Source organism: Lepidochelys kempii, chromosome 6 (genome assembly GCF_965140265.1).
Source record: "Lepidochelys kempii isolate rLepKem1 chromosome 6, rLepKem1.hap2, whole genome shotgun sequence".
In the NCBI taxonomy this organism is placed as follows: domain Eukaryota; kingdom Metazoa; phylum Chordata; order Testudines; family Cheloniidae; genus Lepidochelys; species Lepidochelys kempii.
In genome coordinates, this window is record NC_133261.1 from 120,264,718 (window position 1) to 120,289,011 (window position 24,294).

General features: G+C 42.2%; 1 protein-coding gene across 1 annotated transcript; it reads right to left on the bottom strand.

Annotated features, from left to right (window-relative positions):
• Positions 1-3,933: 3,933 nt before the first annotated feature.
• SNAPC1 (small nuclear RNA activating complex polypeptide 1) lies at positions 3,934-23,915 on the bottom strand. Its single transcript, XM_073349904.1, has 10 exons — positions 23,709-23,915; positions 21,264-21,423; positions 17,599-17,739; positions 16,879-16,983; positions 15,479-15,637; positions 14,934-15,008; positions 13,212-13,274; positions 11,132-11,276; positions 7,890-7,976; positions 3,934-6,026 (listed from the first exon to the last, which is right to left on the bottom strand). The coding sequence occupies exons 1-10, from the start codon at positions 23,834-23,836 to the stop codon at positions 5,992-5,994; spliced, it is 1,098 nt and encodes a 365-aa protein (XP_073206005.1). The 5' UTR covers positions 23,837-23,915; the 3' UTR covers positions 3,934-5,991.
• Between the last annotated feature and the right edge of the window lie 379 nt (positions 23,916-24,294).

Below are 24,294 nucleotides of genomic sequence, written 5' to 3' on the forward strand. Positions count from 1 at the left end.
CTGGTTCCTTCTCCTTAAGAGAGGAGAGTGGGCCCTGACTCCCCTTAAAGAGTCAATCACCCTGGGACCTGGGGTCTCCATGCGAGTGAGGGATTTGAGCCTAAAAAGCAGCATCTGTATCCTCTTCCCCCAGCTTTGTAGAAGCTTCTTTTATATTTTGACTCTGTAGGTGTAGAGGGAGGTATTGTCCCTTAAACCATGTGAGGATTTGAATGGCTGTAATAATACTGAATGCTTCTTATGACCATTCCTCCCCTCTCCACTGAAACCTCCCCTCTGGGCATCTGAGGGTGAGTTTGGGACATGCTCTGGGAAAGGGTTCTTTGTAACCATGCTGTCATAGTGGGGCAGGGACCATGCTGAGACACTGGGCCCCTGGATGTTATGAGTGCTATCACCCTCAATAACTAGAGCTCCGTGTGGATTGCTGACATGCCTGTCCTCAAGTTTAGAAGTTTAGAAGATCTTTGCCCCACTTGCTCTAGAGGAACCCTGCAAGTTGAAACTGACCGGTATGGAGTCATTCCCCCCACAGAAATGGCCCTTTGGACAACTAAAAAAATAAAGGTGGTTGAAATTTTTCAGATTTCAAATTTTGACCCAAAAAAAGGAGAAAAATGTTGATGAAATATTCAATTACTTATGTCTGTTTTTCAACCAGCTCTAATAAAAATACATTAAACTTTGGCCTTGTCTACACTACCACTTAAGTTGACATGAGTAAATTACATTGCTCAGGGGTGTAAAAATCACCCCCTGAATGACATAACTTACATTGACTTAATGCGGTGTCTACACTGTGCTATGCTGATGGGAGACATTCTCCTATCGACATAATTAATCCATCTCAACAAGAGGGTGCTTCAGCAGACCACTAAATCAATGCTGCATCAATCGCAGCAGTGCCAATTTAGCATGGTTGGATATGGGGGAGGTAGGTAGGAGAGAGGGATTGTAATACAAAGGAGAAACCGAGAAGAAATTGTACTATGGGCAAATTGCTTTTGTGTTGCTTGCCTATATCTCTCGTCTTTTAGATAGTAAGCTCTGTGAGGCAGGGGAATGTTTTCTATGGTGCGTGTGCACAAGTGCTAGTGCCATGGGGTCTCAAATGTGCTTGGAGTGTTTAGCTGCTACCAGAACACAAATTAAAATTATAGTGAATAAAGGTACCCAAAAGACACTTACAAAAGAACTCAAATGCTAATAAAAGTTATGGAGTAGACTCACTAGCAAGATCCGCTGCAGGTCAAAGGTTATTCTGGTGGGTAACTCACTGACATTCAGCTGTATTATAAAATGGATAGATGCCACTCAATGCTGTGTCCATTGTTGGTCATCCTACCTTAAGACATAGGGAAAACTGAAAAACTCTATGACAATGCTTAGAGACATAGGATTTATAGTCCATATGATGAAAAATTGGAAAAATTGGCATCCATTAGCCTGGAAAGAAGTTGATAAATGAGTAGCACCTTCCATCCAAATATCTACAAGCTCTTCTCAAACATCAGCAAGGTCTCATTTATTATCTGTTTTACTGTAGGCCCTAGTACACCAAGTTGTGGACAAGGAGCCCCATTGTGGAATCCCCATCACTGGAAGTTTTTAAGAACAGATTAGACAACATCTATCAGCGACGGTCTAGGTTTTCTTCACCCTGCCTCAGCACAGGGGGCTGAACTTGATGACTTCACAATGTCCCTTTCAGCCCTACATTTCTATTATTCTAAATGTAGAAGTGAACAAATAAGATCATATTATATAGATACAGATACTGATCTTACCCGAAGAAACTTTTGGGATGGCACTGCATCCTTAAATTGGTCTCAGCACAATTTACTAGCTATTTAAACCCAACTTTCAGACTTGTGGAGGGAGAGAGAACTGAAATTCTCTCGGTGCCTTTGACCATTGTTAGCCTATGCTATAAATCAAGAGAGGAGCTAGATATTAGAACATAACATTACTTGCAGGTTTATGTGTGGGAGATTGCAGCAATAGTTGTGACAAACTGTACCCCATATTAAGCCTTTTTACAAGACCACGATAAATTTTGTACAAAGTATGTTTTGTGGGGTATCATTTGAAAACTCCTGATCCACTGAACATTATTGTCCTGTAAAATATGTGTATCAACACTATATGTAAAGTTATAAGATTCTACTGTATAACATTGCTGTAACATACTCAAAGTTTAGAAAAGCAGGCACAAACCAGTTCGTCAGAAACAAAAGGCAAACCCCAAATCTAGGTGTCAACAAAGTCAAGTAGACCATCACCTAGTTAAGCAGCCATTCTTTGGCAGAAGAAGGGTGTAAGCAAGAAATTTACATACTGGCAAATAAACAGCTGGTGGTTCCTGTCCAAAACAGACTTGCTGTTGTCTGAATCCAAAATGGAGGCAATCTTTAAAGGAGAGAAAAAGCAGTATTGCCAACCCCAAATGTTCAAAAATCATGAGTAAGGCTCACCAAAAATCATGATTGACTTTAAAGTCATGTGATTATGTAAAATTAATAGTCCAGTGTTCTTTTCATTTGCCCTTCAGCTTTTTGAGCTTTTAGGGTGCACTGGGGTCACATTTTGAAGCTTTCTCCATAGCCACTAGTGTTAGAAACTTACTTTTACTTTAAGAATGAAGGCTGAAACCATCACATAACCATTTGACTCCAGGAGCTGGGGCTTTAAGGAAAGCAATCATCATGAGACTCAAGACAAAATCATGAGAGTTGGCAACACTGAAAAAGGTACAAGAATAAAGAACACACAACACAAATTCCTCTCTGCTCATGGCAGCACCACCACCTGAAGGAACACTGAAATGGGGGAGGGGTCCTGGCTAGAAGACTTTCAGCCTGTAAAGACTGCAAAAAGCATATGGTGAGAAAAACCTTTGCTTTGAATTCATTTAGCTTGCTAAGTTAGGTATTAGTTTGCATTTTATCTTTTACTTTCTTTATAACCAATTCTGACTTTTATGCCTCATTACTTGTAATCACTTAAAATCTTTATGCAGTTAATAAACTTGTTTTATCTAAACAAGTGTGTGTTTGGATTGAAGTGATTGGGAACCTCCACTTGAGATAGCAGGATTTGTGCACATCATTTTCCATGAAGTAACAGACTTTTTATGAACTTGTATTGTCCAGGAGGGCACTGGGCAGTACGAAACACACATTTCTGGGGGAAGGTCTGGGACTGGGAAGTTGCTGGTGTCACCCTGTATGTAATTCATGAGTGACTGGCCAGAGCATTCATGTACACTGGGACTGGTTTTACATGTTAGAGGCTGTGTGTGAGCAGGAATGGTTACTCTTACAGTGAAGCAGGGTAAAAGGCACACCAGGTTGGAGATTTGAGGGAACACAGCTGTCCAGGTTGTACCCTGGGTAATGTCACAATACAGTGTCAGTCCACTAAAGGGCATCTCAGGAGGTGCCCCTCCTGCTTTCATAACCTGTAACTGCAGATCAGACTGCAACTTAAGAAAGGAAATTTTTTCCAATGTTGATCAAGTATTGTGAATCTTAGTTCTTAGCTGCCTCCCAGCTCTTGCTCTTTTGTTGATATGACCATTGGTATCTTCCTCCCACTCATGTTTTCATTTGCTTTACAGAACGAGCACCTGCACTTTGATAATGGATATTTAAAAAAAATAAAATTTGTTAAACAGTTTAAAGCACCCATCTTAGTGCTGTTTAGTTTTCATATCAAGAAAAGAGTATTTGATAACTAATAAAAAGAAAGCACATGTTGGCGTGAAGAATCTCAAACATATGTTGTCAAGACAAACTTATCTGCCCTCACTTCCCATTTTCTTCCGGTTAGAAACCACCTTCTCTTCTTTAAAAGAAAGGCCAGCTTGTTGTGTATAGTTTGGCAATAACAAGGCTCTGAATGGTTGGTCTCCAGCCTTGAAGAGAAATGAACACCAAGGTTTGTTACCAGGTATTTTTATTTCTAGCATTATACCATTCACAAATATATAATTAAGGAAAGATTTATAAGTGCACATTTGGGTCTTCTTTATATAAACTTTAAATGCCTGAGACACAGTTGTGGTAACTTGCTGCATGTCCATTCATCAAGGGCAATAAGGAACAGAATGTAGGTCTGATTTCCTGCCCCGTCCACTGGTAATTCCACTGGAGCACAAGCTGCCCCATCTGTGCTGTTTAATTTCTACATTTCTCTGAACACAGACAATTAAATAAACTAGGCTCTTCCTAGTCAAGTTCATTTTCAGGTTTCTTTTTTTTCCCCCAAGTGGAAAGATATGCACTAGCTAGAGGATAATGCAGAAGATGCATAATCTCCCAGTTGCCTCCCCTCCAATATCATCACACTGGTAGAAAGCCATGCCCATCTTCAAATCCTGGATACTGGAAAAGGGACAGATGCTGCAACTCCTACAAGGATGCTGGAGGGAGCTCCTTAGCAGATGAGACTGATACTCATTGTCGGGCGTGCAGCATCACATATAACATCTGCTGGAAAGTAGGTGTGCTCTCCCACCTTCTACACCTTCCTGCCTTTCAAGGAGGGGATCAAGATGTACTACTTTGCCCCATCTTGTATCCTGACTGCTGCACAGTCCTCTACACCTCCCCCAGCCTCTATTTTTCCATTTCAGGAGGTCATGATACCAGAGAGAATGATGCAGAACATTTTCCAGAAGAGTTTGGTCATATTTTTTAATTCTTTCACTTATGTTCAGACCTCAAACATTTGATTAACCCAAGTTACTAGTATAAATGTGCAAAGAAGATTTCTAAATGAATCAATATGCATGTTGGAAGAGCACAATAACCATGGCAATGAGAAAACTCCAATTCCAGTAAGCACAACTTAAAATATTCTAAAAATTTGACTTATGCAGATGTTAAGCCTATGAAATTAACAGCTTGAAATTATAAATCAAATAAAAAAACTGAGGACTTGATCTGCTCAATCTTTTTCTTATTGCTAAATATAATTGAGTTCAAATAGGCTGTTTCTTGTGAGTTACTCCCTCAGCTCTAGTTCTGAACAGCAGCAATGAAAATGGCCAGTCTTGGTAATTTCACAGTGCTGCTGTGAAACTTGTAAGAGCTGAGGCAGCAGAGCTGTCCTGCATTCTGAAAGACAACACCGCATTGGGCAACACTGGGAAGTTAAGTGTACAGTCCCAAAGACAAGAAACAGATTAGCCACCCGCCCTGCTTTTGTGAGGAAAAATGGCCAGTGTGCCACCGGTGAGTGGATTTTCATGCCCCAGGTTTGTATTTGTTACAGCTGTGCTTTTTAAATTTAATCACATGAGACAGAATCCAGTAAAAAGTTTTATCACAAATGAATCTGGGCTCGAGTTCCTAAACATCATGTCACTGTGGGCTAAAAGCAGGCCACATGTTTATAAACGTTGTGCGCAATGAAATGGAGCATACACACTTAGTAAAAAAAAAAATCATTTATTGCACTTAGTAATCTTAAATGGTCACTAACATTACAAAATTAACAGTTACGTCCAGAGGTTGTAAGAGTACTGATAGCACAAGTACAAAATATTCATCCATATAGTGTACATACTCGGAGTGTTCTTGTAGTAGATTCTGTTATTTGTGTTATATGGGAATGAGTTATAAATGTCAACTCACATGGCAAAAGCTAGACAAAACAAAAAAGCAGCCCTCTGCCCCTCACCATTTCCAATACAGGTACAAGGACACATATACAATTTAGTTTTTGGGAGAAAAAGTTTCCACTCCACTCTACCTTCACCTGGGTTGTACCATTACACAACATATACTGAAGTCACTATTTACAGTTCCACATAACCTGTAGTTCTAGGAGGAGTAATTTTTGCTTTGTGACTTCATTTGATATGGCTGCACAGAGATGACCAAATCAAATAATTTACAAAGTTGTTTTAGACATTTATATTTGACCATAAAAAAAAAAAATCTAACAGTCTAATTCACATAAGAAATTCTTCAACTTGATCCTTTCTTAACGGGTTCTTTTCCTTTTAGGGCATGGAAGATCTGACAAGAAGAGATAAAAGAGGTTCAACAGCCTGTCAGATGACTGTTTTTATAAATAAAGTCAAATAAAAGCTACAGTATACAGTTGTATTCAAAATATTAGAGACAGTGTTCCCCTTCAAGTATCAACTAGCACTATGGGAACAGATTAGTGTACTTTAAAGTTTATTCAGATATATAAATACCTTGCAAGCTCTCTGCACATGAACTCCCAATGATCTCAATCTAAGTTTCGCACATGAAGTGCTTAAAAGACTGGATCCCAAATGTTTCATGTCTAAATTGATTGCACATGTATCTGTAACAAAGTCTGTTTACCATTGGCATTATCCAAAAAAAGCGGTCTTCCATTTCTTCCTGATTTAGACATACAAGTGCTCTTTTAATCCACATGACCATTTAAAGGGCATATTAGTAATTCACCTGAACTGCAATTAATTGCACTACTAGTTTAGATTTGAAGTCAATAAACTAAACACACTCACTCAAAAGTTAGCGACAATTATATTTACATGAGGAGATCTTCAGAGGAAATAGTCTCTCCTCAGCTCTATGAAAACTCCTTGCACTTTAAAAAGGCAAGTACACACATGCTCCCTCTCTATTCATCTACTTTAATACAGTTTCTATAATGCTGACCCCACAAGAGCTTTACCCCACGGGGCACTAGTTAAAGCTTGTCAATAAGCTATCCATCACCTGTCCCACTTATTTTAGGCAGCCTCAGTTTCACCTTAGCCTTTCATATTAAGGGTTAGATTCACTGGTCCATTAAGTCCACTTTGCACTGCGTACATGGTACAAAATGACCTTAATGTGGCTGGAGATAATCAATAGAAGGTTTCTCCTCTACTCCTGCCACACCTACCAACCCCACCCCAGACATGTCAGGGTAGAGGGATGGCAAGTACTGCTGCTATACTCAATCCTCCACAGGCATGTCCAGACAGCCTCCAGTTCCACCATGATTGAGCTCTGCTTGGGCACAGTGGAAAATTTGCCCTGGAAGCTTCTGATCACTGGTCAACTCAATGAAAACAGAGATTTTAGCAATGCCCCAAGTGCAATTGTAATTTCCATAGGACCAGCTCCAATGGAAGTTCTCTAAGGTTGTCTTTTACTTTCAAGTAAAAGCTATGTTCTCCTTCATGACACAAACAGATGAAGCATATCAAAATCTTCTTCCCTCTTTTCAATTACTAATGGAATCACATCCCAACTTTGCCATGAAGTCTCTAATATTGCAGAGAAAGTCCTTAGTTCATGTATATAGGGTTGGCTCTTGATCCTTGGTTTGACTGAGGTATGCGTCAAACATGACCCAAGGGATGGCCCTTTTATGTTCTCTGACTGAGAGGCTAGATAGGACTAGTTTGGCCTCTATTGCAAGTTAGTCCAGAGGCTGCTATACCATACAACTAAGGCACCTGTTTAGCAACTGGGAGAACACTTGAAAGAGGTTTTATTCTCCCTTTTAATAAATATAAAAATTATAAGTTCACCTACAGCATTTGCCAAGAATAAATATCCTCCTTTTAACTGAGTGCAATCTTTGCTCTACTGTATTAAGAACATGGGAAAAGATGCATATGGCATAACAAGACTTTTAAATGATTATTCATGTGCTTGCAGGGTGCTTGTTAAAGCCTTGTGCTATTTTATGGAAATAAACTTACAGGTTTAGAAATAGTCTAGCTGTGACAAGACAGGAAAACCAGAACAGCAGAAGTTATAATACAGTAGGTAGAGTTCTTAACTGCACCTTCGGTACTTTGAAAACCACAAATATATTTGCAAAAAGAAACACTAGACAGTAATAAGTTACAAACAAACATGTCTCAAATGTTAGGACTGCAGTCATACCTTCTTCACTGGAATTCTCTTCTTCTGCGATTACAGGCATCCTACGATTCCGAGTAACAGCTTCCTTCTTTATTGCTTGTCTCCTATCTACAAAGGAATATTCAGGGAAAAATGCCACCAGTTATTAATGTCTCTGCATCTCAGGTACAAACAATCCAGACAGATTGCTTACTTGCTCTTGATTAAAAAAGCAGACATCAGTTGGTACTAAGGAGCTTTTAGCACCTTCATTTGGCTCTTGAGCAATAACTAGTAATATAAACATAAACCATACTAAACGAAGACTCTGAAAAGATGGATGCAGGGTTAGTTAACATTAGCCAGAGAGATTACAGGGAATAAAGAGGTTTTGCAGATAACGAAGTGCTACAGAGCCATCAGACCAAATAAATGTTCATTTTCACAGGAATGAAATTCATAAATAAAATGGCTGGAATACCTGAATTTTTCAACTCTGTCTTTTAAGAAAATAAGGTCAGACACCTTATGAAACCCTGATTAGAATATACTTGGAGGAATGTAAGAAAATACTTGGAAAATATGACTACATAAAAATGAGCTGATCCAAATGATATACATCTTAGGGTGCAAAGTGAATTAATTTACTGAACTACGGAATTATTTTTGGAATGTAGGAAGATAAGCCAATGCCAGACTAGATCAGAACCTAGGTCCATCTAGTCCAGTATCTTGTCTTTTACAGTGGCAGATACTAGATGCTTCAGAGCAGTGGTCTCAAAGTCCTGGCCCGCGGGCCATTTGCGGCCCGAGAACCTCCCCACTGCAGCCTGCGGAGAGACGTTTCTGCGGCAGGCGCCGCCCCGCACAGCTCCCATTGGCTGTGGGAAAGGGACAGAGATACCATCACTAGTCACCAGGCAGAGTCAGCCATGGACGCAGAATCATTAGTTGCCAGGGAGAGTCAGCCACGGAGGAAGCGTCACTTCCCCCCCCCACAATGAATATAAACAAAATACCGAACACAAATATCTGATGCCCACCTTGCTGCAATCCTGAAGGTTTCAACGGCTCAGTCACTGAGGCCAAACATCAACAAACTGACAGAACTGAAGCGTTGCCAGGTGTCTGGCAAACACTAAAAACTCTCTGGCAGGCAAAGAATTGTATAAAGTTGTATGACAATTTTATTATTTCTAAGAAATTCAAAATAAAAAAATATAAACGTTTTCTTTTCTGAATACCATCTTCAGTGACATTATTGGCCTGCTGGGAGGATTTGAGGACTGGCACTGGCCCGAAGGTAAATTGAGTTCCTGCTTCAGAGGAAGGTGTAAGAACCCTGCAGTAGGCAGAACTGGGGTAATCTGGTTCCCATATTCGACCTCGCCCTGATCTCTAATACAGTAGAACCTCAGAGTTACAAACTGACTTGTGTTAAACAAACTACTAAAAATTGAAGGGAAAGCAGCATTCTTCTCCTGCATAGTATAATTTGAAAGCTGTATTAAGTCAATGGTCAGTTGTAAACTTTTGAAAGAACCATAACATTTTGTTCAGAGTTATGAACGTTAGATTATCTTAAGCCCTAAGCATCAAGTTTCAACATGTCTTCCAAACTTTGTTAACATTAACTACAACATCTCTGTGTAACAAAAATATCCATACAGATATCCAATCCTTTTTGAATCTTGCTACATTCTTGGCCTCAACAACTGCCTGCTGTAATGAGTTCCACAATGTAACCATGCTGGCTGAAAAAAAGTGTTTCCTTTTTATCAGTCTTGAATTAGCCATTTTTTAATTTTATTGACTGTCCCCATTGTTCTTTTGTTATGAGCAGTGTTCCCTCTAATTTTTCCCACACGTGTGTGGAATGAATTTTGTTATGTGCATGAATATGGAGCTGATGTGTCACACATCACCTCCATATTGATGCACATAACATTCATGCGGCAGGGGTGGGACCAAAGGTTCGGCGTGTGGGAGGGGATTCAGGGCTGAAACAGAGGGTTGGGATGCAGGAGGGGGTGAGGACTCCGGCTGGGAGTGCAGGCTCTGGGTGGGACTAAGGATAAGGGGTTTGGGGTGCAGGCTGCCCCGGGGCTATGGCAAGGAGAGAGAGAACTCTCCCCCCTGCTCTCTGCCCCCGCAGCTGCACCTGGTCTGGAGGGGATAGGCGCCTCTCCCCCGGCTGCTGCAGGTCCAGGGCATCTCTTCCCCGTCCACGGCAGGTCCGGGCTGGGGCACCTCTTCCCTATCCGTGGTAAGTCCAGGGGGCTGGGTTGGGGCACCTCTCCCCCTGTCTGCAGCAGGTCCTAATATGGCACTAAAAATGATCCTGGCAAAGTTTAAGTGCAATCTTCACTAAAATAATGAAACGTTTATTGTGAGCAGGAACTGTGATTACAGAGCCTTGAGCAATTAACTGCATGATTATATAAAATTCCTTTCAGACAATAACTTTTTATAGAATGGTAAAAGAAACAGTGTGGTAGCTGCAATATAACAGGATTAAAAAAAAAACAAAAAAACATTTGATTCAATGTTTTCAGTCCTATTCTAAAGCAATGCATTGGATGCCAACAGTGTCACCTGAATTGAAAATTGACTTAAGTACCATTAGTGAGGGCAAAAATAAATGGCACTGTGTATCAGATGGGAGCGGGACGCTGTAGACATCAAGACATCTGTATTATTAAATAATCTTCATTAATAAGCTTAAAGAGCAGATAAATACCGAATTCTTAAACGGGAGGATATTCATTGAAGAACACAACAGGAACAAAAACAGAAGATAGAAACAAAAGCAGAAAATCAGACTATTTTCTCTGGATTTTGGGCTAGGCCCCCTGGAGCTATTAACATTCATACACTGCTTCTACATTCATGAAGGCCAATCCTTGCCCAGCAGGAGAGAAAGAACAACAGTTGGTAGTCTGCCTTTGCCATCTAACACACTGGTGAGAGAAGATAAAAAATAAAAAGCATTCTACCCTACATTACTGGCAGTAAAGAAATGTTTGGGGGGAGAATTACCAAGAGCAGAAATAAGAGTTCACTTTAGCTTAGCCACAGCTCTTTCCGCCTGCTGAGAGAGAGAAGACAACTGAGCAAGATCAGCCAAGTCAGGTGCATTTACAAAGGGAAGTGACATCTCAAGTCCTTTGCTTTATTTCCTGTCTCCATCTGCTGATAAGAACTATAACCAACTGCCTTGGCTGACAGAGGGGAGAGAAGAATTCCTTAGCATCTCCAGTACCGCTAATATAATGAAGAATTACCTTTGGTTTCCAATGAGTTTCTCTTCTGTGTCAACTGTGACCTCTCTCTGCTTCTTTTACACCTGGGGGTTTTCATTTTTCCCTGATCAGACCCAGATTCAGAAGATTCTAGTTTAACTTGACGGTGCCTTCTTGATTTGGAGGCCTAAAATCCAAACAAATCCATTAAGCAACAGAAAGAAATCTAGTTACTACATTACACACAATAGTGATACACTCAGCGAGTAGCTGAATATAGTTAGGGAAATAAGACATGTTAAGACATCTTTCTGTCTCCACCACCATGCCAGTGATCACACTATGCTTGACACAGCGGTTCTCAACCAGGGGTCCAGAGCTCCCTGGGGGAGCTGCAAGTAGGTTTCAGGGGTCCACCAAAATAAACGAGAGAGGATGGCCAGCATTAGACTCACTGGGCCCAGGGCAGAAAGCTGAATCCTGAGCCCCTCCTCCCTGGGCTGAAGCCAAAGCCTGAACAACTTAGCTTTGTGGAGCCCCCCTTGGCATGGGGACCTAGGCAATTGCTCTGCTTGCTACCTCCTAAAGCCAGGCATGGCTATTAATCTACTGAAAAACAGTTGTTCTGGCAAGGGTTGGCCACGGAATTTGGTTGGTTTTTTTTGTTTTTTTTTGGGGGGGGGCGCAAGAGCTCAGAAGGAAAAAGGTTGAGAACCCCTTGTTTAACAGACAAGACAATAATGACAGTAAGTGTCCATAGTAGCTGAGAACTGGGCACCCAACTCTTATGCACTTTTGAAAATCCCACGTCTTAAAGTATTACCATTTCAGAGTAACACTGATTATCTGACATTCAAATAATGAAAAGGAGGACTTGTGGCACCTTAGAGACTAACAAATTTATTTGAGCATAAGCTTTCGTGAACTACAGCTCACTTCATCGGATGCATTCAGTGGAAAATACAGTGGGGAGATCTGTAGTGAGCTGTAGCTCACGAAAGATTATACTCAAATAAATTTTAGTCTCTAAGGTGCCACAAGTCCTCCTTTTCTTTTTGTGAATACAGACTAACACGGCTGCTACTCTGAAACCTGTCAAATAATGAACACATTGTGAGACTTATTTTCAAGAGCACAGAGAATGCCCTGGTGCTACACTTTTTTATACAATTATTTTTAAGCAATAAGCAGCAAATGTTAAGAACATTTCTTGCGTAACAAAGACAGACTACCAAGACCAAATGGGGTTTTTACTGTCCAGTTTGGGGCTCCATTTTTCTCTTAGTTGCCTGGGAAAGCAACATCACTATAATTTCAAAGTTTTACTACTGTATACTCAAAGCACTATATCATGATTTTAGTAAATATGTGCATCCACATTCCCCATATTAGGAGAGAAAAATGTTTAAGTGTGGATCTACTATAAAAAACAATACAATGGAGATTGGGGGATTTCATGTTCATTGGTTCAATGACTAATCAGATCTAGAATAACATTTTCAAAAGTACTTAAGTGACTTAAAAGCCTCGGTCCCATTTTCAAAAAGTGACCTCAGAGCTTAAGTCTCATTCACTTTTAAGAACTCCCAAGACTTTGAAAGTTAAAAGCATTTAGCAGCCTAAATTCTAAAGTCACTTTTGAAAATTTTACCCCATTTCATTTGACAGGTAAAAGTATGGGAGTTTTTAACTGCCAGCATAGACAGTTCGCCCTGGGATTGGAAAGTCATGGCAGCTTTCTAAAACGTATGTACAAAATTCTGTTCTCAGTTACCTGTGTAACTCCACTGAAAAAAGGGGTGTGCACAGATATTAAACGAAGGCCAATTAGTCTTGACATAAGGAACTTTACTAACAGTTCTGTCACGTGCCAGACTAGAATCCAGCTCACTCTCTCAACACCTGTATTGCTTTTGCAAAGCTAATAGGAGTAGTAAAAACTTGGTTTTGTTGCCAATAAGGTGGGTAAGACTGAATGCCCAATGGGAGCAGGGCTTGAAGCAGATGGTGCCATTTTGATAAATCACTTTTCTGACCATATTATAATTTAAGTGAAAGTAAGTGTTTTTGGAAAGGTAATGATTAACAATTCCCTAACAAATATATCTAATTGTTTACTTACCTCAGCAACTGCATTATAGGACTTGTATTTGATTTTAGCCAGTGCATTTGCTCTTTCAGAACCCTGTAAACAAACAAGAAAAAGGTCAGAAAAAGCCAGTTACCGGCATATCACCTTAATCTTCTCATTTTTATTCGCAATCACAGAGCATTTTCACCCAGATCTCAAAGTGCTTTACTAAATTGGAGAATCATCACCCCTGTTTTATATATAAGGAAACTAAGTACCGCTAGCAAGACGTGCCCAAGGGGTCACCACATGTCAAAGACTCCAGATCTCCTGTCTCCCACACCCTTGTCCTATCCTCTGAACCATGGCAACCGTGGGCTTTATACGTCTGCTTGCATTCATACAAAAATACTTTGATTTAGTATTTTTCAAGTATTTGACAAGGGCCACAGAGCTTTGCTGCTATGTCTTAGCTGTCCATTGATCCTGTCCTTCCTTATGATCAATTATGAAAAACAGAAATAAAATGCAAGACAGACTCACTTTGCTCAAAGAAACTAGCATCTTAAAACAACTAGAGGATGAAGATAAATGAGGCAGCGATCCCTTCTGTGAATGTACAACTGTTTATAAGATTCACTCGCTATGTCTCTATCTTGGAGTTGGGCACAGGGGAAGAGAATAAATCTCAATATTTACAGTATGCAAATTGATGGAATATAAAAGTGTACAAAGGAGGCAGTTTCCATATTACCTGATATAACATTCAGTGAAAGGGCAATATTAAATTAAGGAACAACTTCTTGAGAGTGAATGTAGAAGATGCATCTTGCAAACTGTGTCATTTGTAGAGAGCTAAGTGTGTAAAATAAGTGCTGCTTAAAAAGTCCTTATTTCAGTAAAACAAACTATCAGATTTCCAGAGTAAAGCAACTGTGACTTTGGCTTTCCTAGGTTTCTACAGTGCAGAAAAGCATACATGCAAATAGAAAAGGAGGACTTGTGGCACCTTAGAGACTAACCAATTTATTTGAGCATGAGCTTTCGTGAGCTACAGCTCACTTCATCAGATGTTTACCGTGGAAACTGCAGCAGACTTTATATACACACAGAAATCATGAAACAATACCTCCTCCCACCCCACTGTCCTGCTGGTAATAGCTTATCTAAAGTGATCAACAGGTGGGCCATTTCCAGCACAAATCCAGGTTTTCTCACCCTCCACCCCCCCACACAAATTCACTCTCCTGCTGGTGCTAGCCCATCCAAAGTGACAACTCTTTACATAATCAAGTCGGGCTATTTCCTGCATAGATCAAGGTTTTCTCACATCCCCCCCACCCCCATACTACCTTTCTATGAAAGATAACTTTCTGGGGTTCAACCCAGCAGTTATTTAAACAAAAAGCAGCACTATGAAACAGTTTATTGTAAAAACTGAATACAGCATTCAGTTGAAACTACAGGAGAACCAGAAAGGAATTTGGCCAGGATAGAAGGGATAGAACCCCTACTTATGTGGAGAATGGCCATGGCATTCTTCAGGACCTCTCAAGTTGAGACCTGAGTCCACCACTAACAGAGAAGAACATACTTGCTAAAAAACACCAACTCTACTCAGAACTCTGGAATCTGAAGGTCTCCCATGCTAGTACTAGCCAGGCTTGACCAGACCACTGCTTAGTTTCCTGACTTGATCACAGATTGACATGCTCTGACTGTAGATTAGGTTGCCCAATAACATTAAGATATTACACAGTAAACTTTTCTTACTTCTGAGTCTTGAGAAGTCCCTCCTTCCCTTTTGTCAGTCATTTCGTCACTATCTTTAGCCTTTGAGGAGGATTTCTGAAAAAGTATAGATATGTAAAACTCATTCAGGACTTGAACAAAACTGAAAATGTGCACAGTAACGTTGTCATCTCCATTTCCATTTGACAACATAAAATTTAAAAGATCAATTTATTCTAGGAAATTAACCACATTCTCTCTTCCCTTCTACCTCAGTCTAATATTTTAATTACTGGTATCATGTCCCTTGCATGACTTCAAAGTAAGTGTGTGTAGCACATTTAACATTTACATTACAGGATTGCATAGATCCCTACTTAAAGCATTCATGCACCACTAATCTTCAGACTTCCATAGAGGCAATGTGTACACATAATATATCTGGTCTTTCACTCATGACAAATCTTTTAAGACAAAGCTTTAATTTATCATTTGAAAAATATATTCAGAGATCTTCACACATTTAACACATTCTATACACTCATGATAACCTGCACTGCCACAGCACAACAGAGACTATAACCTACCATTTTGTCCTGCTGCCATTGCTGATATTCCAAAATCATATTCTTAATATTAATTACAAATTCATCCTTTATCAAGCTCAGAGCCTTATCCGGCTGGGATCCGTCAGTGGAGATCAAACACTTCATTTTCTGATAGTGGTCATGAACATTCATCATTTCCTTAAGTGAAAAATGTTAAAAGCTTTTAAAAAAAACAGTGATGTAGCAACAAATAAAGAATATAAACTCCTGGTTAAATACGGACATTGTGCATATAATTTTTTTAATCACAGTATATTGAACTAGCAACTGTTTTAAAAAGGAGGTTGTTAAAATTAGCTGATCACTGTCAGTAGTAGCAAGTCATAAGAGTGTTTTAATTAATATCTAGTATCATGGTCCCACCAGCTTAGTGGAGAATCAGAGGAAGACAGACTGTGCACTAAGAAGGAAACTTCAGTGGTATCAGGTAATTATTTTCAGGCAAAGATTTCAATCCTCAACTGTTTGAGGCATTTTAAAGTTTCCCCCCATTTCATGGTTAGTTAATGATTTCAGTGGCAATGGAGGACGTGAGATGGGGGGCAGGTCTTCCCTGTGTACAAGTCTAAAATGCTAGAACCAACTGGAAGAGACATCATGAACCAGATAGCTGGTCAGCATGACTAGACAATGTAACAGAAGAAAAACTCTATCCTACTTCCAGTGCCAGAGTTTGTATAGGTAACATTATACTAAAAGTGAGAGAGTAAAATGACCATGGGAAAACAGGCAAGGGTTTGAAAAAAACAAAACACCACCCAATCCTGCAGCTGACTGTAAGCTGGTACATCAACATGCTCACTTGTATGCAGCCAGTTGCCGAACCAGGGCAAACACAAAGGTCAAAATTTAAATTAAAATACTGTCTTTTGCAGTGTACTTCCCCCACTTCGCCTTCCTCTGTAGCATGGGGCACGGGTCACTTGCTGGAGGATTCTCTGCTCCTTGAGGTCTTCAAACTACAATTTGAGGACTTCAATAGCACAGATATAGGTGTGAGGTCTTTTTTAGGAGTGGTGGGTGAAATTCTGTGGCCTGCATTGTGCAGGAGGTCAGACTAGATGATCATAATGGTCCCTTCTGGCCTAAATATCTATGAATCTATGAATCACTTCTTCTGTGAGAGTTGCCTATTTGGATTGGCAGGGAACAATCTTCTTAACACGTCTGTGAAGCACTTTGCACACTTTCGGTATTATACAAATATAGTAGTCCTTCCATGAAAATAGATGCAGTGTTTCAGAATGGATGGTAAAACTGCTGGTACACATACTTGTCCTTATTTCTGTAACAAAACTTTTACAAGGACCAGACCATACAATTAGAGAATTATATTTGACAGTAATGATAATTATTTTGTAGCATAAAAGTTACTGTACCTCCAACACATCATTAGTGATGAGCTTGCTTACTCGGTTACTTAGCTCCTTAAATTCCTCTTTAAGTTCAGTTTCCCGAACCTTTTTCTTAGTTCTGAAGCACAGCTGTATAAAGATGGGTATATTTCGAAATACATGGTAAAAGAAATGTACAGGTGTATGTTTATAACTATGAAAATTCTCACCTCGACAGTCAAAAATGAAAGATGCTGAAAGGCATGGATCTAGAAAACAAGGTGATCCTGACATTCATCTGTATAGATTTATTTTCAAGCATTCAATCTCACAGCAATGATTTAATAGCTTTTGTGAAACACTTTTTTAAAAAAAGATATTCTTTCACTGCATGGATGTTATCAGAAATTCAAGCCACCACCCAAACTCAGAAAAACAATGTTAATTTCTACAGATTAAAAGACATGATAAATTATAAAGATGCCAAAGCAATATTTTTTCAAATAATTGCTAGTTTTTTAAAGCAGAACATATGATGGGTTCAGATTACATCTAAACTACATTTTAAATCCAACAGCCTCTATCGTGAGTTAGTTATGTAAAGTACCTACTGCACTTTGGGGTATTGTAAAAAAGTAACTGCAAACCAAGTGCACTGGTGCTGCTCAACTCTCTCTTAATTTCTTATTTTTAACTAAACATTGTACAACAATTAGTAGACAGGGATTTTCTAAAGGAAGTAAACTTCTTTGTGCAATAACTCACAAGTCTGGGCATTGCTGTAAAGTGAAATGCTTTGTCTAGTCTCAGCTTCCTAAATATGTACGCTGCATCATAATGCTGGGCATTTATCAGATCCTGTTGAAATCTCTGAACTTCAAGCCACTCCTTGAGTGCAATTCTGATCTGCAATAGAAAAAAGGAATCTATTTTACTGATACACATTTCCTTGAACAGTAGTTAGAGATTTTAGCTGACCAGTGGAGTAAAGTCATAGCATGCTACAAACTGGAGACATGCCTGAATGGGTGTATATGACAGAAGTGACCTCAAAACTACAGAAAAGATGCAGCAGATTCTAATAGTAACAAGTCAGTCACATAAGTAATCCTATATAACATTGTTGTGTTTAGTATTCTAGGTTTAGCCATCTGTTTTGACAATGAATACAATGATGCCAACCTTACTCTGACTTCTAGGGATGTTTATAAAAAAAAGTTGAGGTATTAGAAAGGTTACTTGGACCACAGACAAGTACCAAAGGTGCAAAGCCAAATACAGACAGGAAGCATGGGTAGGGCCATACCAAATTCAGGGTCCACTTTGGTCAATTTCATGATCATAGGATTTTAAAAATTGTAAATTTCATGATTTCAGGTATTTAAAACTAAAGTTTCACGGTGTTGTGATTGTAAGGTTATTGTAGGGGGAGGCTTGCCGTATTGCTACTCTTACTTCTGCGCTGCTGCTGGCGGCAGCGCTGCCTTCAGAGTCGAGCAGCTGGAGAGCGGCGGATGCTGGCTGCGAGCCCAGCTCTGAAGGCAGAGCTGCTGCCAGCAGCAGCGCAGAAGTAAGGGAAGCATGGTATGGTATGCCGCTCAGCTCTGAAGTCAGGACAGAAGTAAGGGTGGCAATACCATGACGCACTACATAACCATGAGACCCCCCCAACTCCCTTTGGGTCAGGACCCACAATTTGAGAAACTCTGATCTTCCCTGTGAAATCTGTATAGTATAGGGCAAAGGCACATAAAAGTCCAGATTTCACAGTCCATAACACATTTTTCATGGCCATGAATTTGGAAGGGGCCTAGATATGGGGTAGCGCCAGGAACGCTTGAGGTGCATTTTAGATCACTATGTGCGATGGATATGTCCATGGGAAAAAGTTCAATAGTATGCATAATTTTCAACCTTTTGTGACAGCTTAAATTGCTTTACATTCATTTGTATGGTCTATTTTGCACTTCTGAAACCATTTTCAATTTGTTGCCACATTTGGCTATTTTTATCACCTATATCAGCCATTTTGACAGACAGTGGCAGCTGGTGAACTTTGGGGCAAGTGGATCATAACAAACAAAAAAATATCACAGATGCTTACCCACAAAATTTTCCTAGGCAGGCAGCCAGAGATCCATGTGCATGTGTATGGGGCTCCATGCCTTCGCACAGCCATGACATTTCCCCCTGGTGAAACCAGAACCTCTCCTTCTCCCCGCCTCTCTCCCCAGAGAAACCAGGAACTCTCCCCGCTCTCCCTGTCTATGATCAAGGGGGACCCTGCCCAGGCCTCCTATGCCACCTAGGGCTCTTTATTACCTTGGCCACTCCTTGCCCTGGACCTCATTCCCAGGATGATCCTTCTCTTCTTCCTCTTCCTCTGTTGTATTCCCTCTCTCCTCCTCCCCCACTGGCTGAACAGTAAGTATCTGTCAGGAGGCAATGTAGGAATTTGGAATGGTATTGGGGCACTGGTTTCCCCACCCTAGCCACAGGCTGCTTGTTGCTCTCTAAATGTGGACAGTGCTGATGCATTCTAAACAGTACCTACAGCACATTAACGTAGTGCAGCAGGGTTCACAGGGGACAGTTAAAGAGCAACACACAGCCTGTGGCATGGGCAGTGAATCAGGAGCACCAAACGCCATTTAAAATTGCCACGGTTTGCCTCCTATCAGACCTTCACTGCACAATCTGCACACATGCCACAAAGGCAGCGAAGAACGTCCTGCACAGCCACGGCGCTATTTGCTGTGTTCATCAGACCCAAGTGGCAGTGACTGATGCAAAAGCATAGATTTAAGACCTGAATTCATAATTAAAATGTAAACACTAGGAGGATTACGGAAAATTAGGGAAGACTGGCACCTCTCTGAATGGGGACGAGCAACACTTCGCTCAAAGAGCGAAAGTCTTAGATCCTTAGGTGGCTGAAACACTATGTTTAGCTACGAACTTGCAGACTCAAGTTCATAGTATTTTTAAGAAATTCCATTGTAAAGCTGTAGTTTTATCAACACTGCAATGATATTTTACTGAAGCACCTTTCCTTCCCCCATCTAGTCTGTCTACCTTCCACTTTCTCCAGTTGATTGAAACTTCTTAGATCATTGCTAAAAAATATGTTGGTGGCAGCCATTTGAGTTTTAAATACTTGTAAAGTTATGACAGCGATCTCAATTGACTCTCCTGACTTCTCTGAAGTTAAAGCATGCACTGTAACAGCATTAGTAATTTATTTCAACCACTGAAGTGCAACTTTGGGCCCAAAACTTGCAAACCCTTACATATGCACATACTTTTTACTCATAAGTAGTCTAATTATACCTTTCCCTACGCTGCATTTCCAACACCACCTTTACATTTTGTTTCTTCTCCAAAACCTGATACTTCCACGCTTTTTCAATGCATCTCATCAGCCCCTGCCTCTCAGCCCACATACGCACTTCCCTTCAACACAGCACTTGGAAATTTTACGGACACCTAACTGTCAGGGAATAAACCTACTAGCTAAAGACTAATGTCAAAGACACACACACACCCCGCCACCCACCCCTTGTGTTCTGATCTGCCAAGGTGAGACGTTAATTCATACACTCCTCAAAGCTGTAAAGGGAACAGTGTAAGGATTCTTACCTAAGTGCCATTATTTTAACCTGCTCAGGAAATCCAGGTAGGTATATGAAAGATGAAAAGTCTTCCCTCTAACCTGAGAGGGAGAGAAAACATTTTCCTCTTGTTTTCCTCTCCTACCGAGAGGGTCCTGGCTGTGAAGATGGTTTTTGCTACTTTACCCCTCAGCTCTTGATGGTGCAAAAAGAATTCATCTACTCTACACCTCCCCCAACATCTCTTTTTAGGTCCCCCTTTCTAAAGAATAGCTTCAGAACATGTATCTATATTGTTTATACCTTTCAGAAGAAACTGCAGTTAAACTTATAATTTCCCTGTTCTATATATGGTTCTGAAGAGTGTAAAACGAAAACGGATGAAACTTTGGCCAGTTTTCACTTTGCTACAGGTTGGGAAAACGTAAGCACCACCAGCAGCACTAGAGCTCTCTGCAGCCCTAGAGAAAGACTGCTGAACATTTACTCTCAGCTCACATTTGGAAGCCTAGAAACTTTAATTTATTATTCTTTAAACAAAGGAGAGTTTCCTATAGGCACAGGCAAGTGATATTTTAAGTTCTGAAAAATACCATGGCTTTAGTTAATTTAGCCAGTTTTTAGGCTCTCAGACTTTAATGATGTTCAAAAAGGCTAGTTTTCTTAGAGGGCCCATTTCTTCCAGAATACTCATGTTTTATTCCTAAAAAAGAAAAAAGTCTTCAAGTTGTGGTGGTAAAATATACAAGAAATCATTATACAATCACAAAAGTCTGATATTCTTTTGAGACGGAATCCTCAAAAAAAAAAAAAACTTACCTTTTGTTTTGGCTTACAGAGTTGCGTACTGTACAATCCATACAGAAGATACAGAGCACCAACACGAATCTGGAAAGTGTAAGGAGGCAAGAAGTATCGCCATGCCAGATCCAACACCTTCTGTGTAAACTTATTCTTCTCTAAAGGCCTTGTTTGACCACTAAAAACAAACAAACAAACAAAAAATAGATAAAAGCAAATAATGATATAAGTACAGTTTTTAAAAGACTTAACCCATTAATACATTTAAAACTTATGTTAGACTAAGGTCTGATTATAACTGACAAATCTTCAAGAATAATCAGGGTTAAATCTCTTAAATTTTACCTCTTGTCATTCCTTACATTAAACAGAAGACCTATGTTCTGAAGGATGCAATGATCTGATTTTGTTCTCAGAAACCCCATATGACAAGGATACAATCAAACTCCACAGTCCTGAATGTCCTTGCTTTTGGTGTTAGTCAGACTTAACACTGCTAGATACTTCTATATTCATGTTTTTCCCTTATTAAAAAGGAACCAACTGTTTCATTACTGCATTTTCTAATCTATTTCTACTTTTAGGAATTTAAATAGTATGCTTAGAATACAGCCAAAGTGCATGGGCTCAATACAGCATATCTTGGACGCAGTGCAGCACAAGCCACATGAAATACAAACACTACATTCATAATCTCAGTATACCTTACAAGAATTAAAGCTTTTGAGGTTTCACTTTCTCCCTCTTTTAAGTTTGCTTTATAATCTTATTTTTTTTTAAAGTTACAGACTGAAAAATCTAGCGACACCATCAGAGGACCCAACCACATGAGCCACACCAACAGGAGCCCATTCACCTGCACATCTACTAATGACAATATATGCCATCATGTGCTAGAAATGCCCCTCTGCCATGTACATTGGCCAAACCGGACAGTCGGTTCATAAAAGAACAAATGGACACAAAATCAGACATCAGGAATGGTAACACACAAAAGCCAGTAGGACAGTCTCCCTGGACCGTCTATAACAGATTTAAAAGTAGCCATATTTCAGCCAAAAAAACCTTCAAAAACAGACCTCAAAGAGAAACTGCAGAGCTACAATTCAATTGCAAATTTAACACCATTAATTTGGGCTTGAATAGGGACTGAGAGTGGCTGGCTCACTACAAAAGCAATTTTCCCTCTCTTGGTATTGACACCACCTCCTCATTATTGGGAGTGGACCACATCCACCCTGATAGAATTGGGCCTGTCAACTCCCTTCTCTTCATGTGTCAGTATATTTATGCCTGCATCTGTAATTTTCACTCCATGCATCTGAAGAAGTGGGTTTTTTACCCACCAAAGCTTATGCCCAAATAAATCTGTCAGTCTTTAAGGCACCACCAGACTCCCTGTTGTTTTTTTACATTTAGATTGACTGTCATGATCCCAGCACAGAGACAGGGGGATCTCTCATAGGGAGGAGGGGGGGGTTACGGGGGAGATACCGGATTTCCGGGGGGTCAAGGGGGAGGGGTGCGAGCCGGTGCCGGGTCTCTCACGGGGGGGGAGGGGAGGGGTGCGAGCCGGTGCCGGGTCTCTCACGGGGGGGGGAGGGGAGGGGAGGGGTGCGAGCCGGTGCCGGGTCTCTCACGGGGGGGGGGAGGGGAGGGGAGGGGTGCGAGCCGGTGCCGGGTCTCTCACGGGGGGGGAGGGGGGGGAGGGGTGCGAGCCGGTGCCGGGTCTCTCACGGGGGGGGAGGGGGGGGAGGGGTGCGAGCCGGTGCCGGGTCTCTCACGAGGGGTGCGGGGACGAAGCCGGATCCCTCACGGGGTGGAGGAGGGGGGGTGCCGGGTGTCTCACGGGGGGGGAGGGGGGGAGGGGTGCGAGCCGGTGCCGGGTCTCTCACGGGGGGGGAGGGGGGGGAGGGGTGCGAGCCGGTGCCGGGTCTCTCACGGGGAGGGGGGGGGAGGGGTGCGAGCCGGTGCCGGGTCTCTCACGGGGAGGGGGGGGGAGGGGTGCGAGCCGGTGCCGGGTCTCTCACGGGGAGGGGGGGGGGGGGAGGGGTGCGAGCCGGTGCCGGGTCTCTCACGGGGGGGGAGGGGGGGGAGGGGTGGGGTGCGAGCCGGTGCCGGGTCTCTCACGGGGGGGGGGGAGGGGTGCGAGCCGGTGCCGGGTGTCTCACGGGGGGGGAGGGGGGGGAAGGGGTGCGAGCTGGTGCCGGGTCTCTCACGGGGAGGGGGGGGAGGGGTGCGAGCCGGTGCCGGGTGTCTCACGGGGGGGGGGGGGGGAGGGGTGCGAGCCGGTGCCGGGTGTCTCACGGGGGGGGAGGGGGGGGAAGGGGTGCGAGCTGGTGCCGGGTCTCTCACGGGGAGGGGGGGGAGGGGTGCGAGCCGGTGCCGGGTCTCTCACGAGGGGTGCGGGGACGAAGCCGGACCCCTCACGGGGTGGAGGAGGGGGGGTGCCGGGTGTCTCACTGGAAGATGGTGTGGAAGCGGCGGTCCCGCCACAGGCCGGAGAACACCTCGAAGCGGACATTATCCGTCTCCTGGAAGCTGCTCAGCAGCGCCTCGCAGTCCGCCTGCAGCCCCGAGGCGCAGCTCATCCCGCCGCCGGGCCGCTCCAGCCCAGCAGCTACCCGCCGCAGGCCCAGGCAGAGCAGGACCACCAGTGCGCACGCGCGCGGCCCCAGCCACCGTGCCTAACGCTATAGTGCGGGAGGGGTGGGAGCGGGTACATGAACATCCACTGCTCATGCGCCGACTCTGTTCCCCGCAACACTGCGCCTGCGTGAATTTCCGACAACTCTGACCCATCAACCTTCCTTCACACGCTCACGCTACCCCTGCCCCCTCGCTCACCCGGGCGCATGCGCGCACCTTCAACTTTCATCTGCTGTACTTGAGCTTCTCTAGCCGCCTTGTGGTGGAGCGGAGTCTTTCTCCTGCCCTTCCAGTGAGGGCGGGGCCAGGGCTGAGTGAGGGCAGCCTCCACCTGGTCAGTCCAGTGAGGGTAGTTGCGGGGAGCCTGCCCCCACCTCAGTGATGGCTACAATGTATAGAG